Genomic DNA, 18,113 nt, shown 5'->3' on the forward strand with positions numbered 1-18,113 from the left:
CATTTCACTGCTACAACTAGAACAGAATAGACAGACAGAGATAAAGAGATAAGAAAGAAAGAACGAAAGACAGATAGAACGATAGATAGATATATAGAACGACAGAACGATAGCTATATAGATAGACAGACAGATAGATAGATCTGATAAAAAAGATAGATCATAATTTTGAGGTGAAAATGGGAGGAGGACGATTTAATGTTAATAAAATTCACAATTCAGTTCAGTTCAGTTCATGTCTCAGAATGTGTAGCCTATTTTTTGTTTGTAATTTCACAGTTCACGCACCGTTTTTCTATCGTGAATGTGCCGAATCTGCTGATGTAATTACAACCACTAGATGATAGAGAAGGGTAGGGGGAGGCCGGGGGAGAGCTAAGCTCTCGTGCTTCCGTTGGTAATAAAAATTAGCCAATCAGCATCGAGTGTTCACTTTCAGCATTGAGGAGTGTTGAGAAAAGAACCCTTGCAAGGGAGGCTAGCCTCCTTCTGATATCAACCAATCATCATAGAGATGTAAATTATGTGATATTAGTTTGAACATCTCCTGCTGCGCTGATAATGTACCAAGTACTTATGATGAGTAGCGATATTGAATATTTGATCGCCAACAGATTTACCAAGCTGTCATTCAAACAGTATATATACAGATTTAGGGAAAACAGCTTAAGCTGGATATAGACTACAGCAGTCGGCTTAATTAAATGGCACAACAGGCAGCTCTCTTTTAACACAAACTTTTAAGAAGGGATGGATGTTTGCTTCAAGTGATAGGCCAGGTAAGTGAAATTATATTATCTTGCTGTCATTTTCTTTGCGTTTTCTGACTAAAGGCAACCAAAAAGCCATTTTAAAGTGATTAAGCAAATAATAATAATAATAGTAATGATAATAATAATCGTCAGGGATCACAGACCAATACAATTAGTGTGCCTCCTCTATTTTAAAACCCACGAGCCACCACTGATCATCACTTCCTGTCCAGCCTGAGCTCAGTTCTGATTGATACCACAGTCAGAAACAATGCTGTTAGTCTCAATCCAGTCAATCACACAGAGCGCTGAAGAGAGGAAACACGCGTCTGCAATCAAAGCATCTCAATACGATCTCATCTGTTTCTCACCAGATCATCTGAGCTGCTCCACAGTGACTTAACAGCTCTAGACTCTCACTCATTGACAGCTAGCGACTCATTTGGGTCTCATTTCTCCTAACAAAGCTTGCGAGAAACCTGAGACAAAGCTGACACTTTTATGAAACCAAGAACTTCATGAGCTATGAAAGACCTTAGCAATATCCAATATCACCAAAACAGGGTGCTGAGCGTTTCTCTTTCTGCTTCTGTTTGTTGAGCTGTAGTGAACTGAGAGCGGTCACAGCTCTACCTGGGGTTCCTGCTGGAGTCTTGAGATATTTCCCATTGAAATGCTGTATGACAACTTCACATTTCTCTGTGGACTCCAACCTGAAGAACAACACACACAAACACAAGAAAACCCACAGCAGGCAAACAGCATTGAGTCGTTTCAAAGGTTTTAAAAGACTTACAGTAGAGCATTGACTTTATTAGATGGCTTGTGTGATTTAAAAAAAAAAAACTTTTTAAACAAGATTTTGCACATGAATATTTACCAAGCTGTCATTCAAACAGTATATATACAGATTTAGGGAAAACAGCTTAAGCTGGATATAGACTACAGCAGTCGGCTTAATTAAATGGCACAACAGGCAGCTCTCTTTTAACACAAACTTTTAAGAAGGGATGGATGTTTGCTTCAAGTGATAGGCCAGGTAAGTGAAATTATATTATCTTGCTGTCATTTTCTTTGCGTTTTCTGACTAAAGGCAACCAAAAAGCCATTTTAAAGTGATTAAGCAAATAATAATAATAATAGTAATGATAATAATAATCGTCAGGGATCACAGACCAATACAATTAGTGTGCCTCCTCTATTTTAAAACCCACGAGCCACCACTGATCATCACTTCCTGTCCAGCCTGAGCTCAGTTCTGATTGATACCACAGTCAGAAACAATGCTGTTAGTCTCAATCCAGTCAATCACACAGAGCGCTGAAGAGAGGAAACACGCGTCTGCAATCAAAGCATCTCAATACGATCTCATCTGTTTCTCACCAGATCATCTGAGCTGCTCCACAGTGACTTAACAGCTCTAGACTCTCACTCATTGACAGCTAGCGACTCATTTGGGTCTCATTTCTCCTAACAAAGCTTGCGAGAAACCTGAGACAAAGCTGACACTTTTATGAAACCAAGAACTTCATGAGCTATGAAAGACCTTAGCAATATCCAATATCACCAAAACAGGGTGCTGAGCGTTTCTCTTTCTGCTTCTGTTTGTTGAGCTGTAGTGAACTGAGAGCGGTCACAGCTCTACCTGGGGTTCCTGCTGGAGTCTTGAGATATTTCCCATTGAAATGCTGTATGACAACTTCACATTTCTCTGTGGACTCCAACCTGAAGAACAACACACACAAACACAAGAAAACCCACAGCAGGCAAACAGCATTGAGTCGTTTCAAAGGTTTTAAAAGACTTACAGTAGAGCATTGACTTTATTAGATGGCTTGTGTGATTTAAAAAAAAAAAACTTTTTAAACAAGATTTTGCACATGAATTTCAGTGTTTACAATTAAAATTAAAAATGAAAGAAAAAAAAAGTAAATAAAATGAATGCATCTGTGTTTGTTTTAGATCTTGAAATGTGAAGGTTTATTAGTACAGTGATAACACTGAGAAAACTAAATAAATAATTATTATTTAAAATAATAACAACAATTACAATAACAACAACAATAATAATAATAAATTATTATTCAAATTGGTATATGTTTTAGACTTTACAATGTGGATTTTTAGCACAAATATAAATAAATTCCCATTGGGTATTATATAAAAATACAAATTAAAAAACAAACAAAATAATAAATAATAATAATAAAATAACAAAAATAGTAAAATAATAATACAATTAGAAAAATGATACAAATGATAAATTAGCACAGAGATGTAACTGTTAGGAAAAAATATAATAATATAATGTAATGTAATGTATTATAGGAATAATATAATATATAGAAATAAATTTATACATACAATTGTTATTTAAATCTGCATATGTTTTAGATTTTACAACATGCTCATTAATATTAATAACTATAGATTCACACTGAGTTTTATTATACAGTCTTTATAAAATCCAGAAAATGACCCTGTCTGCACAAAAACATTGTGTACTGAGGCTTCGAATATTAATTGTTCGTAATAATCATAAGCTGCAGCTGTTGAAATGAAGAGGCTGTTGTTGACCCTCATTAGCACAGAATAAATCAGCACACACACTTGACTTCACTGAAGTCTGTTAAACACTCAGTGTAATGAGGGTTTGATATGTGAACACACACACACACCTGGCGAAGCCGACACCTCTGCTTGCGCCGCTGGCGTCCCGTAAGATCCGCGTGGAGATCACGTGACCGAAGGGTTTGAGCAGCGCCTCCAGCTCCTGTTCTTCCACAGAGACGGGCAGATTAGACAGGTACAGGTTAGTGGGGTCCTGCTCCTGCTGCTACAGACAAACACACACACACACACACACACACACACACACACAGATCCTTCAGGTTACTTACACACTTCAGTCTACAGGGCTCTCCAGTCTCACGCATTCACCGTGAGACACACATTTCAAGCAGTTCACACGCCACACCTTGTATTTCTCACACTGAGAAGTAAGGGATACTTGATACTTGAATTAAAGGCAGAGTAAGTGATTTTTCAAAAACACTTTAGAAAACTGATTCGGGCCGAATCGCAAAACAAACTTGTAGCCAATCAGCAATAAGGGGCGTGTCTACTCGTGATGTGGAGGAGAGAGCGTTCAGTGCACGGGACGGACATTAGCCGAGCCGAGCGACAGAGAGATAGAGATGGCGGATAAAAAAACAAAAGAGGAAAAATCTGCGGAACGATAAGGCAAGTAGGACCTGTGTAAATATCGAATCAGCTTTCCAGCGCTGAAGAGAACTCAAGGAGCGGAGACCTGCGATCGGACGCCGAGGTTGCTTTGTTTCTTCTCCATAGCTGAGTAACACCGTGTCTACAACAGCTAAAGTCTGCCTACACTGGACGCGATCAAACCACCGTTGAAAAACCATTTGAAATGTGTGTCAGCACGTCATAAATAGAACCTGGCAGCAGTTTTCTGTCGGGGATTTGTTGCGCCGTGCCGCTCACGTCCGTAGACACGGTGTAACATTGGTTTTGCTTTGTTTCACAGAACTAATCATTGCCTGGGTTGCGTACGTATGTGTGGGGCGGAGCTATCAAAATAGGGGCAAGACCCTTTTGGGGTAGGGGCGTGTTTGTTTTGGTGATTTCAAATATCAACATTGGCTACCAGAAATCACTTACTCTGCCTTTAATGGTCGAGGCCCAGGAATATGGAGGGAAGTTCTCTGCCGAGGTCATAGCTGTCTCAGGTTATACAGAGTTAATACAATACAATACAAATTTTATTTTTATAGCACATTTAAAACAACTGACCGAAGTGCTTTCCAGCATCATTAATAGGACCCTATAAAATCAGTTTTATTTTTCCCCAAATATCGTTTTTTCCATTTTAATTTTTCTGGATTCTGTTTTTTTCCCCCTTTTAATTTTTCTTGACTCCTTTTGAATGGTTAAATTACATTTTATTAATCAAAAAGCACGTTTAATTAATGAAAATCTTGAAACTTAACAATTTCACATCAATTTATTAAAGGTTTTATAAAAATTGCATGCTTAGGGCTCTATGAAACTTTTATTTTTTTCCTCTCCATATCTTTTATTGTTATTAAATTCTGTGTTGTAGCATGTCTAATTACTTGAATGCATAAAACTTAATTTATTCAAATTTATTCTCAAAATAGCCTTATGACATGTTTTTTTTTCCCCTCAGAAATTCTGTGTTGTCTATTTACATTTTTTTGGTTATCAAATGAAGGCATAAAACATTAATTTTATTTATCTTTTAATTATTGAAAATTAAGCAAACTATTTTTGGCAAACAAAGGGGATTTACTATTAAAATTAAAACATGGAAGAAATGGTGTGTGATTAATCTCTAAAAAATAAAGTTAGTTTCATTTTAGTACTAGTAGTAGTAGTAGTAGTAGTAGTAGTAGTAGTAGTAGTAGTAGTAGTAGTAGTAGTAGTAGTAGTAGTAGTCGTGCGTCTGTGCCATTCACACAGAGACACGTAAAACATGGAGGATTCATATTTAAATGGTATTTTTGCGGCTTAATATTTACTGATACTGATCCATATTATGATTTGATTTAAGTGTAACGAAGTACTTTTGATTAATTAATTCAATTTGACAAATTCTGTGACATTCTGCATTAAACAGTAAATTCCAAAATTTTAGACTAATTGAAGATGGGATAATTGACCCTGTGAAATGCCTATTTACAGAATTACAGTAATCGATGTGTGAAGATACAAAAGCATGAATAACAGTCTCCAGGAGTTGATAAAACGCAGCCTTCACAACACTAGTAACCTGTTTATCTAAAACTAAAGCTGAATCCATTATAACACCCAAATTCTTGACATGATCTGAAACACTTATCTTCATAGAGGCCAACCTTCTTATAATTTCCTTGGAAGCAGAATTAGAATGTTAAATGTTAGAATGCCAAATTAGAATGCTGTTTCCACATAAATTACGTGATCCCGTTGCAAGCACATTCATTACTATAAGACACATGGATGCGCACATGGATGAGTTGAAAGAGCAAGATCCAATGAATGCTGTAGGTAACCTCTTGCCTGTGAAAAGATAGTGAGAGCTGATGTTGAGGAATAGTCAAAAACTCAATAAAAAACGCAATAATCATACTCTGTGTGTGTGTGAGAGAGAGAGAGAGAGAGAGAGAGAGAGTGCGCGTGCGTGCGTGTGTGAGAGAGAGAGAATGTGTGTGTGTGAGAGAGAGAGAGAGAGTGTGCGGACGTGTGTGTGTGTGTGAGAGAGAGAGAGAATGTGTGTGAGAGAGAGAGAGAGAGAGTGTGCGCGCGTGTGTGTGTGAGAGAGAGAGAATGTGTGTGTGAGAGAGAGTGTGTGTGTGTGCGTGTGAGAGTGTATGTGTGTGTGTGTGTGTGTGTGTGTGTGTGTGAGTGTGCGTGACAGTGTGAACCATTACACCTATGGAGAGTCCCCACTTTTCACAAAAACAAACCTGTGTGTGTGTGTGTGAGAGAGAGAGAGAGTGTGTGTTTCATCCTGTTGTGTAAACAAACGCAAACACTCTTGTTGAATATGATGTAATGTAATAATTAATCTGAGCATGAGAGCAGTGACTGAAATCTGCTCTAATCAGAGGCTAATGTGAGTTTAAACGCTCAATCTCATCTCTCCTCGTTTCATTTCCTCTAGTACTCTCTCTGTTAAACTCTCCGTGTTCTTCTCATGAAGAAACTCTCCTGTAAACCGCACCTTTAGAAACCTCTACATCTTTCAATGTCTCAGAATAGTCTCTCAGTTACCCAGAAGCCCTTGCTGCTGTAATTACACTAATTGGAGTCAGGCGGCAGCAGTTAATTAGAGAGGAATGCAGATGAAGCATTAGACACATTTATACTCATCTACACTATATTTTTACTGTCTAGCAGAGTCTTAACTACTGAGACTCACTAATTACTTGTATGAGGAAAAATAACTGTCTCAGCTTTACAATCAATGCAAAGTACTCCAGGATAGTTATGGTTTAGAAGCTCACGCTACTTGCTGATTGTTTACAGTGTGTTACATAATTCACACAGAGCATCATGGGAATAAACACAAATCTCTATTCCTATGAAAAACAGCACAGCTTCAGGCCTAATGAACGCCGGATCATCATGCCATTCCAGGTGATCGAGGAAATTTACATTTGATTAGCATCTCATTATCATATGATTAGTGAACTGACTGAATCACACCTGAGAAATAGTGCAGAAAAAGACCATATGAAATCAGGACTCTATTGATATGTATAATGCATGTTGGTCTAACTGGGAATGATTTAGCAGGCCCTATCAAAATTTCAGTTGTCATTGAAGAAATTGTGACAGAAATATATTACTATTGTACAGTAAAATGTAATACCAGTCTAACTACTACTAATAATAAAATAATTATTTAAACTTTGTTCTAAAAAAATTTCTAATAACAGTACATTTGTACAGAAATGTTCATTTGATTAAAAGATTCAATCAATCAATAACGTTTAATGCCTTCATTTGAATATACAACAATTTCTGAAAAAAAAAATATATATTATTGTAATAAATAAAGTTTTTTTTATGACTCTGATTGCTCAATCATGCTTTTTGATTAATAAAGTTTCATTTAACCATTCAAATGGAATCCAGAAAAAATTAAAACAAAACAATTAGGTAAAATAAATAAATAAATAATAATAATATTAAAATAAATTGGAATTTGAGAAAATAATCAAATGTATTTCATAGGGCCCTAAAAATGTCATTTTTATTAAACATGTAAATAAATTGTTGTTAAATTGAGTTCATGTTTTCATTAAACTATTAAAATAGAGTTCAGAAAAATGTAAAAAATAAATAAATAAAAAAAAGATTCCAGAAAAATTTATATAGGAAAAAAAAACAGAACTTGGAAAAATATGAAATGGAATTTGGGATAAAATAAAATGTATTTCATAGGGCCCTAAAATGACATTTTTATTCAACTTTTAAAAATTGCGTAAGTTTTATATAGTTAAAACATTTTTACTACTAAAGCAAAGTCTAGAAAAACTAAAATGGAATGCAGAAAAATTTAAACGTAAAAAAACAGAATTTGAAAAAAAAAAAAAAAGGAATTTTTGGGGAAAAATAAGTCCTAGACTTATCAGTGTGCATTTTTCTAAAGAAAAAAAAAACTTTCTTCAAAGTTAATAACTTTCTCCAATTCCCAACCAGTTTTCTTGTCCCCTGATGCGATCCGGCTCAGGAACAGATGGAAGTTCTGAAGGGCAAACAGAGGGAGTTGTGGGTACCAGAGGAGACAGATGCATTATGGGACGGTTCCCCTGCCTCGCTGGTCTAATTACAGCTCGAGCACAGTTTGAGGCCAAATACGAGACAGAAACACCCTCTGACTCTCAGAATCATCAGACTGTGTTTACATACGGCAGATTCAGAGCGTATTAAAGCATGGTTTACATGAGCGCCACATCCATCACAAACTAAAGCTCTGCATGTGAAGAGACCACAGCTCAGCTCCTCTGATTCGTTCTGTGTGTCAGGAATCTCTGAGACAAACTAATTAACACCCGCCTCACCTGTCAAACACTAACGAGAGACAGAGAGAGAGGAAGAGCAGTGTTTATTATGCTCAAGAGGAAAGATAGGAGGCACTTCACATGAATATTGAACAACCGTGACTTAAGCTGTAGAGGACTAATCTAATGGGTTTCATTGTGGGAGCCAGTAGAAAAAAAATACTAATGTTCAACAACCAAAAAAATAAAACCATAACAAATTTGCTACATGAAATAAGCATAAACGGAAATAAAATTAAATATAAAAACATATTTAATTAATTTTTTTTTAAATATTTTATATATATACACACACACACACACACACACACACACACACACAATGTTTCTTAAATCAGCATATTAGAATGATTTGTGAAGATCATGTGACACTGAAGACTGGAGTAATGATGCTGAAAATTCAGCTTCGGACACAGAAATACATTATATTTTAACACATATTCACATTGAAAACAGCTATTTGAAATTGTAATATTTCATTATTTTTACTGCATTTTTAAACAAATAAATGCAGCCTTGGTGAGCAGAAGAGACTTCTTCATGTATCTCTTACATAATGAAAGACATTCACGTGCTCTGAAGGAGAAGACTCATCAGTGACTCAAACTTGAAATATTCTGAACTCGATTGGGTCATATGCAGTTTAAACAGCTGTGAGGATGATGAAGGAATGAAGATGTCTTACCTTTGCCATCTGCGCCTGCACACCGGTGGCCTTCAGAGACGAAACGGCCTTCTGCGCTGCTGCTGGACAGTCAAAGTCCACGAAACCATAACCTACAGACACGGCACAACATTCATGTGGCGTCACATCACCAGCGTTATCAGACCTAGTCCACTTATTTAACCAAGAACAAAAACAAACATTTGAAAAGCGACCAATCACAGTTCACTGATTAAAAAAAATAATAATGCATTCACCAAAGTCACAAAACATTCGTAACTGCTATCAAATAATACAATATAATCTTAAAAAAAAAAAAATTACACAAATATCAAAGTAGTATAACATCCAACTTGTTTTAAATCCACAAAGTTAAGATGATTTTTTGGGATGTTTTATACATTAAGCATTAAAACGTAACACTAACTACAAATGTGCACAAATCTGAAGTGACTCCAATTATCATAAACATTGATCAGTTATGATTATGCATGACAAGTTTTTGCTGTATTCAACATTTTGTAACATTTTCAACAGGCTCTTTAGAAATAACTCGTTTATAATGCACAGCACGTTAAAAAAGCATGACGTCAAAAGCTAAACCAGGTCACAACTAAAACTTAGTGCGATTTTATTATGATTATTACTGCAATCTGCACAGACTTTGATGTGATTTTCATTGATCTGATCAGCAAATCTTCAAAAACAGACGATGCCAAAACCTGTCCTTTTTTGTCCTGAAGAAAAAAATATCCAAGTATTTGAGAACTTTTATGATTTTTTTGAAGAAATGTATTGAGGAAATTTTTTTGAATGAACTAATTGCATACTTGCATACATTTCCAGAAACTAATTCCCAACTTTTGATAAAGCCAGGTTCAGATTTTGTTTGTTTTTGTTGACATACTAGAGTGGGGATTTTGTATTTCTCTTTTTATCACTCCATAAATCAGAAAATACTGTCAACAACCAGAGAATTTTGGAAAAAAAAAAAAATTTTTACCATGTTTTTAGGAATAAAAGGTTGTTTAAAATCAAGCAAATGATATATAGACAAAACGTCTCCAGGTTACGTATGTAACCATGGTTTCCCGAAGAGAATGAGACGCTGCGTCGAAACGCTACGGGAACGCCTCCAGCGTGACCACGCTCTGAATCACATGTGTAATCAGTCCAATGGATGGGCGAGACGTCACGGGCGGGGTGACGTAGCGACCAGGAAGTATAAAAGCACGTGCGGTGAAACCGGCATCAGCTTCAGGAGTGAAGCAAGCGCTGGCAGGGATGCCGAAAGTATGGCCCTGAAACGCAGCGTCTCGTTCCCTTCGGGGAACCATGGTTACATACGTAACCTGGAGACATTCCCCTTCAGGAACTCGAGCTGCATCGAAACGCTACGGGAACGAGAATGCCTACGCCGCCAGACTTGCAAATCCCTGCCTAGTGTGGAAGAGCACAACTAAGGCGAGAGAAAAGGGAGCCAGGAATGGCTAAAGTAGGTGGGGGCCGCCCGAAGGCCAACTTCTTGAGGAGTGAGCCATGACCCCCGAAGGAGAGGGGAGATCAGAGGGCTTAAGGCTATGGAATAGCATCCTGATCCACCACTTAGCATAAGCTTCTCTGGCCGGAGGCCTCGGCCTCGGCCTCAGTGTACCGCGGAGGAAACGTGTAAGAAGAGGGTGTCTTCCCTCTAGGGTGGTGCAAGTCAACCCTGTGGATAAACAGGCCTGCAGGAACTCCAGAACTGTACCAAACGGGCAGTTAGCTGGGTCGAGCTGGCGGTCTCCACACCAAGTAGTACAGTTCCCTCATAGAGGGAGCTCTGGATGGAGGATGGTCTCAACAACCTCGGTTAAGAGACCAGAAGCTATGAGTTGTGCCTCCTCAGAGGCCACTCCGACAGCTTCCACAGCTCCGGGCGGGGGCGCGCCCTCCGCCTGTGAGAGGAGATCTCTCCTGACGGGAATCTCCCATGGAGTGCCGTCGAGGAGAGGAATCAGGTCCGAGAACCATACTCGGCCCGGCCAGAACAGGGCTACTGGCAGTCGACTGACCTTGTTCCAGCGCACTCTCTCCAGAACTCCCGGGAGCAGAACAATCAGGGGAAAGGTGTACAGACGAAGCCTCGGCCACGTCTGTACCATGGCATCCAGCCCCAGTGGAGCTGGATGAGTCAGAGAGAGAACCAGAGGGGACCGTGCGATATCATCTGAGTCGCAAACAAGTCCACCTGAGCCTGGCCAAAGACTCTCCAAGTCTGCTTCACCCCTCGGGGTGAGGCATCTATTCCCCGGGCCTTGGCCCCTGCCTCGACAGGATGTCTGCCCCCACATATATAAAAGACCACTGCTGTGTTGTTGGTGCGCACCCACACATAGCAATCTCGTAGGCCTGGGAGGAAGTGTTTCAAACCTAGAAACACGGCCAGCATCTCCAGTCAACTTCTGCGCCACGTGAGATGGCGGCTGCTCCACAGGCCGCGGACCGAGCGGCCACACATGACCGCTCCCAACCGGTGAAAGATGCATCTGTCACTAGCATATGCGGCGACCAGGAGCTCCCAGCACCAGGCCTTGACATAAGAACCAAGGTTTCCTTCACATGTCTAAGGCACGTAGGCACCGCTGCGTGACCTTGAGCATGCAAAGCGGGTTTCCCCTCAGGGAGAACCCCTTGGTCCTAAGCCACCACTGTAGGGGTGTCATGTACAGCAGGCCAAAAGTAACCACGTTGGACGTGGCTGCCATCAGACCCAGCAGTCTGGAACTGCTTTACAGTGAGTGACCGGCCTTCTCTCACTCTCGCGACAAGGATTGACTCGATCCTAGCAGGAGACATACGTGCCTACATCGTGGTCGAATCCCACACCACGCCCAGATAAGTTGTTCTCTGTACTGGAGAAAGTACACTTTCCTTAGCATTAAGTCTTAACCCCAGCTTTTCCGTTTGAGCGAGAACGACATCTCGATGTCGAACTGCCATCCACTCTGATTGAGCTAATATCAACCAATCGTCTATGTGGTTGAGTCGTGAAAGTGTGGGGTGAGAGTGCAAGGCCAAAGGAAGAACTCGGTGTTGGTAAGCTTTTGCCCCCAAAAGCAAACCTCAGGAACTTCCTGTGATGAGGAAGGATGGAGACATGTGCCCCTTTTAGATCGATTGTGCCAAACCAGTCCTCTGACTTGATCTGAGACACGACTTGTTTGAGTGCAAGCGTGCTGAACTTCAGTCGCCTGACTGAGCAGTTCAAATTACACAGATCTAAAATAGGACACCACCCTCCATCCTTCCTCGGAACGGTGAAGTACTGACTGTAGAACCCGGACTCTGCTACGTGAGGAGGGACCACCTCGATGGCCTCCTTCCTCAACAGAGTACTAGGGTGGTAACTGAGAGAAGCGCTCGCCGGAGACCGCTGCGCCCTGGAACACTGGCATGTTTGGCAGACTGATCTCCTGAGGGCACTGAGGAGAGACGGGCACCGTGTAATGCGGTGTACACCGCTCTTCCCCAGAGGGAGCTGGCTCTCAGAAGTCCTATAGGCCTTTGGCGTCAGGATGTTTCAGACGGAGACTATCCAGCGAGAATGACGGTCCTGAGTCTGCTGAGTACGAGAAGTGACGCCCCCAGAATGAGGAGCTGGAACACGGTAGGTTGGGACTGCTCAAGCCCAGCAGCCCCTGCTGACCGCCTCAACCTCCTCAGAGAGGTAAACACGTGCTCTCACTCAAGAAATGTTTATCCCAAGAGCCCCTGTATATCTAACTTCTCATAGTCAGATAAATACTTCATTTTATTCTTCAGAATTAAATGCAGCCAAACAACCAAACAAGTAAACACGGTCTGGTGTGATAAGATTCACATCAAAAACTGAAAATGATGTAATACACGCGTTGCCTCGGCAGCGCGCGAGCCACTTGGTCACACAAACAATATCAATCTCTATCAAAGAAAAATAGCTGCAGCAGCTAGCTATCGCTCAGAGGGGGAAGAAACCGCAGCGCGGGCTTCCGAGCCTCGAGAGAGAGCACTGGATCTAGGGAGTGCAGGCGGAGAAAGGGCGAGCCGTCTCCAACCCATCCGCTAGATTCACGTGCGATCCCTGCGATCTGAACCGCCGCTCTGCCTCGGCAATAGCGCGACCGAACCGCGAGCACGCAAGCACGGACACACTCCTTGGAGCGTGCCCGGCGGGAGAGGAGCTTTCAGCGGGGAGAAGCACAATCAGCCCCTTATTCCCGAGAGCTGACTGCGCGAGTCTTTTCTTTTTATAATCGTATTGACAATGCTTGTGCGACTGTACAACAGCTCCACTCCACAGTAAAGCTGCTCATTATAATATTAGGCATAATATGCTTGTGTAATGATGTTTGTGCAACTGGCGATCTCATCGACACCCTCATCAACCTCCTCGGAGGAAGACAGGTGGAGCATCGAGCCCACTCACCGGGGGGAAAGAACCTTCCGAACCCCGAGAGCGGGCGCTGGATCTGGTGGTTAAGGAAGAAGATAGGGACTCGCCCGTCTACATTCCCACCACTGGATCCATATGCGAACCCCACGAGCACAGCCGCTGCTCCGCCTCTGCGAAAGCGGGGCCGGCGCCGCGAGAAACGCGGTGAAGACTCCCTTCTCAAAGAGAGCCCTCGGAGAGCAAGCATACGCAGTGACAAACTTTCTCAATACGGGCAGTCAGCTGACTCTGCGTGTTTTGCTCCCACTTTTAGCAGACAGCACACAAACTGTGTGTATCTCCACCCGAAATGTAGCGCGGGCAGGGAAGAGCACACAGCCTAATATATTGCCAGCTCTCGCTGTATGTTTGTCTACACTCGTATTGGTAAAATAAAGAATGTTAATGGACAGATAACACCAAATAAGACTGACACACACAGAGCGCTTGCTGAATGACAGAAAGCTGACGCCGGTTTCACCGCACGGGCTTTTATACTTCCTGGTCGCTACGTCACCCAGCCTGTGACGTCTCGCCCATCCATTGGACTGATTACACATGTGATTCAGAGCGTGGTCACGCTGGAGGCGTTCCCGTAGCATTTCGACGCAGCTCGAGTTCCTGAAGAGGAACCCTACAGTAAAAACCTTCAGAATATAGATAGGAGGAATACAACTAAGTTTTGGTGTAAGAGCTGCTGAAGTGGAGAAACAAACTCATTTTGAGCAAAAAGTTTTTAAAGATATATATTGTATTTGAAATCTATAGATGCAAATAGATAAAGTGCAATAATAAAATCAGTGTGAATTATATATGAACAAATCTCTAGGTAGGAATAAAACTAAGTTTGTGAATGTGCTGCTGAATTGAGAAAAAACAAAACAAAATAAAACGTTTGAAGATGAAAATTGACATTTAAATCTATAAACGCAAATAGATCCAAAACCACACTTAAATTTTTGCCAAAATTTCTTTCATCTAGTCTGAAACAGCATGTCATGAAAAGCCAAATAGACTAAAACCGAAAAAAAACTGACTACACTCTTAAAGGGGTCATCAGATGCCCATTTTCCTCAAGTTGATATGATTCTTTAGGGTCTTAATGAAAAGACTGTAACATAGTTTGGTTAAAAGTTCTCAATGGTAGTGTATAAATACACCTTTTTTACCCTGTCAAAAACAGCTCTTTTCAGATCAAGCCGTTTTTGTCATTTTCCTTTAAATGTTAATGAGCTCTGCTGGCCCCGCCCCTCTCTTCAGAGCCGCTCTCAGAGAGACTGTTTACTTTAGCCGCATTCATCTTGAAACTTGCTAACTAGCACATTATTAGGAAAGGCGATTTGCAAAGATTCATTACAAAACATTATACTCACTTCTGTAGGTGAAGCTGGATCACGAATGATTCGTGCAAACATAGATGCATTTAGGAAGATCGGGGAGCATTCTCTTCAGAAACAAATGTAATCCTCTGCATCTTCAGTGCTCAGATGTCCGGAGTAAATGAAGACTGCTATGTTCATAATTACATTCAACAACAGAACACCTCAATCGCTCAGGAGTCATTCTTGTCTACATCTGCTCCGGTGGTGAAACAATGGCAGACTGATGACAGTCACTCAGGACGGAGCTAAAGTAAGACACCAGTCCAGTCTGTGCTGAAACACTACTGTCAATCAAACTATCGTGGGAGGGGCCTGTCTGTGTGACGTCACACTGACAGGTATCCGAGATCGGCTCGATTTGAGAAAGGGGAAAACATTTAACCAGATTAAACAAAAAACACTGGGTGGATTTTTATCATTATAGGGTGGTTGTGTACACACACTGCCAACACACATTTCAGTTCAAACTACTTGTAAAAGTGCATGTAGCATTCTATGACCCCTTTAAAAATAAAGATGCCATAGAAGAACCCTTTTTGGTTCCCCAAAGAAACTTTTAGTGAACAGTTCCTAAAAGAAGCTTATTAAAGAACATTTTAAAAATCTAAAGAACCTTTTTCGACTATAAAGAACCTTTTCTGCATTTGAAAGGTTCCATGGATGTTCAAGGTTCTTCATAGAATCATTGATGCCAATAAAGAACCTTTATTTTTAAGAGTGTAGTGCATGAAAAATAATGGTTTTGCCTGTTGTATCTATAAGATGATTTCGGAGAATCCGGCTCCTGATCCATGAGCGGATTATGTCTAAATGCAGTCAATCTTTCAGGAAGACCAAGACCCATCAGAATCCATTCCACTGCACTTTTCGAAGATAGGAAAAGAAAATTAGATAAACTAAATGTGTTTTTCATTATCACACCACCAGTGTTCGAGAAACACCTGAAGGCCCTCAGGAATAATCTTGCATTAAACCCTTGGTCTCCATGGCAACAACCCTTCGACTTCACTTTCCTCTTTAGCCTTCCCCATTTGTCCTGACCTCGCCCGTCAGTGCGCGAGGCAAGAGGAAACCGCAAACCTGATTAATGAGTTATGAGATATTTATGAGCGACTGCTCTTACCCACAATCCCTCACTCGCCTTTTATTTTCCATCACACCTTCATTCTCAGGGCTGTATCAGCAGATAAGGGTCACACCAGTGTTAATTAACATTTCATGGCAGATTAAATGAGTACACACACACGCACACACACACACTCATGTCTGGTCAGCTATCCTTGTGGGGACTCTCCATAGGCGTAATGGTTTTTATACTGTACAGACCGTATATTCTATTGCCCTACACCAACCCTACCCCTAAACCTACCCCTCACAGGAGACTTTCTGCATTTTTAGATTTTCAAAAAACTTCATTCTGTGTGATTTATTAGCTTGTTTACCCGTGGGGACCTCAATTTAGGTCCCCATCATGACACGAGTCCCCATGAGTCTGTGTGTATTCAGGTTTAAGTCCCCACCAGAATAGAAAAACAGGTACAACACACACACACACACACACGCTTTGGATTAAAGCCCGTCAGCGGCAGCGCGTTATCCAGGAGAGATGAAGGTTTAATTAAAGAGAAAATAGGTTAGATGACCCTCTTCAGTTGAACTCACGGACACATTAGGAAAAAAAAAATCATACAAGCGGAATGTTTTAAGAGTGAAACATTTGAGCAAAAGAGTTGTAGAACGGCTAGTTAATGAAACAGGAATGTGAAACTCGGGTTAGTTGGAACTGTGATGCATGTCACGCATATTATCAGCATGCATACTAGTTCTAAAGTATGCAGTATGTATAATGTGCACAATATGCTAATTTTCTGTATGCACAGACAAAATTTGCCAAAATGTGCAGAATAAAATTAGAGCACACTATATACTGTATTTATCACTGCAATGCACTACAAGGTTATATTCAACATTTTTTTATTGCCAAAAATGCAGATTTTTTCACTCAATACAGAATAAACCTGCTAAAGTGTATTTATTTGCTCCACAATAAATAAGAGCCACTTGCTTACTTAAAAAGTTCATGTGTCGACATCTACAGTTTGCAATTTAAATGTTTATCATACTATACTGCATGCTATTTTATAATAAAGTTGAAAATAAAACCTACTAAAGTTTATTAGAGTATGTTGTACATGAAAATACAATTTTAGTCTTTTATACTTCAGAATCCCATGTTTAATGCAGTGTGCTGCTTGTCATTTCTTTATATTCTTTATTTGTGAAATTGACTAGCAATTTCTGAGTGAAGATTGTTTCCAAAACACTTATAATGAAGGTTTCACAAACTCTGATGATAAAAAGCAAAAAAATAAATAATAATAATACATTAAAGATGATATATTCAGGAGTAATGAACCAGTACACATAAATTTAGTTTGTTCTAAATTTAGTTATTTGTCATTTTTATTTTACTTTACTAAATGAAAATGAGACATTTTGCCCTGGCAAGTAGCTGAAATGAAAAAGTAAAAAAAAACAATTATTTCATGTGTTGTTATTAAATTAATTATATTTTATATTCAGTTAAATTATATTTTATGTACAACTTTTTAAAGGATTTAATTAACTATAATAACCCTGATTCACACAGGACATATTCAAGCAAGAGCACAACATCATACAATCTCAAAATTCACGCTGCGAGATGCTGAAGAAACCGATAAAACATCCCTTCAATAACAAAAGTGACAGATGATCAATCATAAACATCTACACATAAGTGAGAGCTACAGACGATGATGAACATCTCTCACAGCATGTGTTTTACAGACTTCAGCTCTTCAGTCACTGTCTCTGAAGCTCAAACACGAAATATATTCAAACTAAAACGAGCAGAAAACATCTAGATGAAGCTCATTCCTAGTTCAATTGCCACGTAAGTGGTTTATCATTACATCATAAAACCATAAAACAGGTGTTTACCTTTGCACTGGTTTGTGTTCTTGTCCATGATGGCCTTAGTAGACACAATTTTCCCATAGCTGTGAGGACAGAAATGATAAACATAACCAGACATTTAAAAAAACATTGTGAGTATTTTTATACAGTTTACACATGTGCATATACAGTTTATACTTGAGATTTTGTTTGTATATTATTTTTGTTGCGGTGGCAGTTCTCATTCGTGTTATTTTAGTATATCTGTTATATTATAGTTTTTGTTAACATTTCATTTTTAGCTACATTTTCTGTTTATTACTTAAATTTTAG

General features: G+C 39.8%; 1 protein-coding gene across 5 annotated transcripts in view; it reads right to left on the reverse strand.

Moving 5' to 3' along the window:
• LOC107569137 (RNA-binding motif, single-stranded-interacting protein 3-like) overlaps positions 1-17,891 on the reverse strand; it is a 29,384-nt gene extending 11,493 nt beyond the window's left edge. For 3 of the 5 annotated variants that reach the window (XM_016255146.1, XM_016255141.1, XM_016255144.1), the window contains exons 1-4: positions 17,826-17,891; positions 9,030-9,121; positions 3,431-3,588; positions 2,398-2,477 (exon numbers count right to left, since the gene is read on the reverse strand). In XM_016255146.1, the coding sequence (XP_016110632.1) occupies positions 2,398-2,477; positions 3,431-3,588; positions 9,030-9,121; positions 17,826-17,853 (358 nt within the window). In that variant the 5' untranslated portion in view covers positions 17,854-17,891. The remainder of the gene's footprint in view (positions 1-2,397; positions 2,478-3,430; positions 3,589-9,029; positions 9,122-17,825) is intronic. The other 2 variants (XM_016255145.1, XM_016255142.1) reach the window with 2 other exon arrangements.
• Between the last annotated feature and the right edge of the window lie 222 nt (positions 17,892-18,113).

This window comes from Sinocyclocheilus grahami, unplaced genomic scaffold (genome assembly GCF_001515645.1).
Source record: "Sinocyclocheilus grahami isolate Dianchi unplaced genomic scaffold, SAMN03320097.WGS_v1.1 scaffold1315.1, whole genome shotgun sequence".
Taxonomy (NCBI): Eukaryota; Metazoa; Chordata; class Actinopteri; order Cypriniformes; family Cyprinidae; genus Sinocyclocheilus; species Sinocyclocheilus grahami.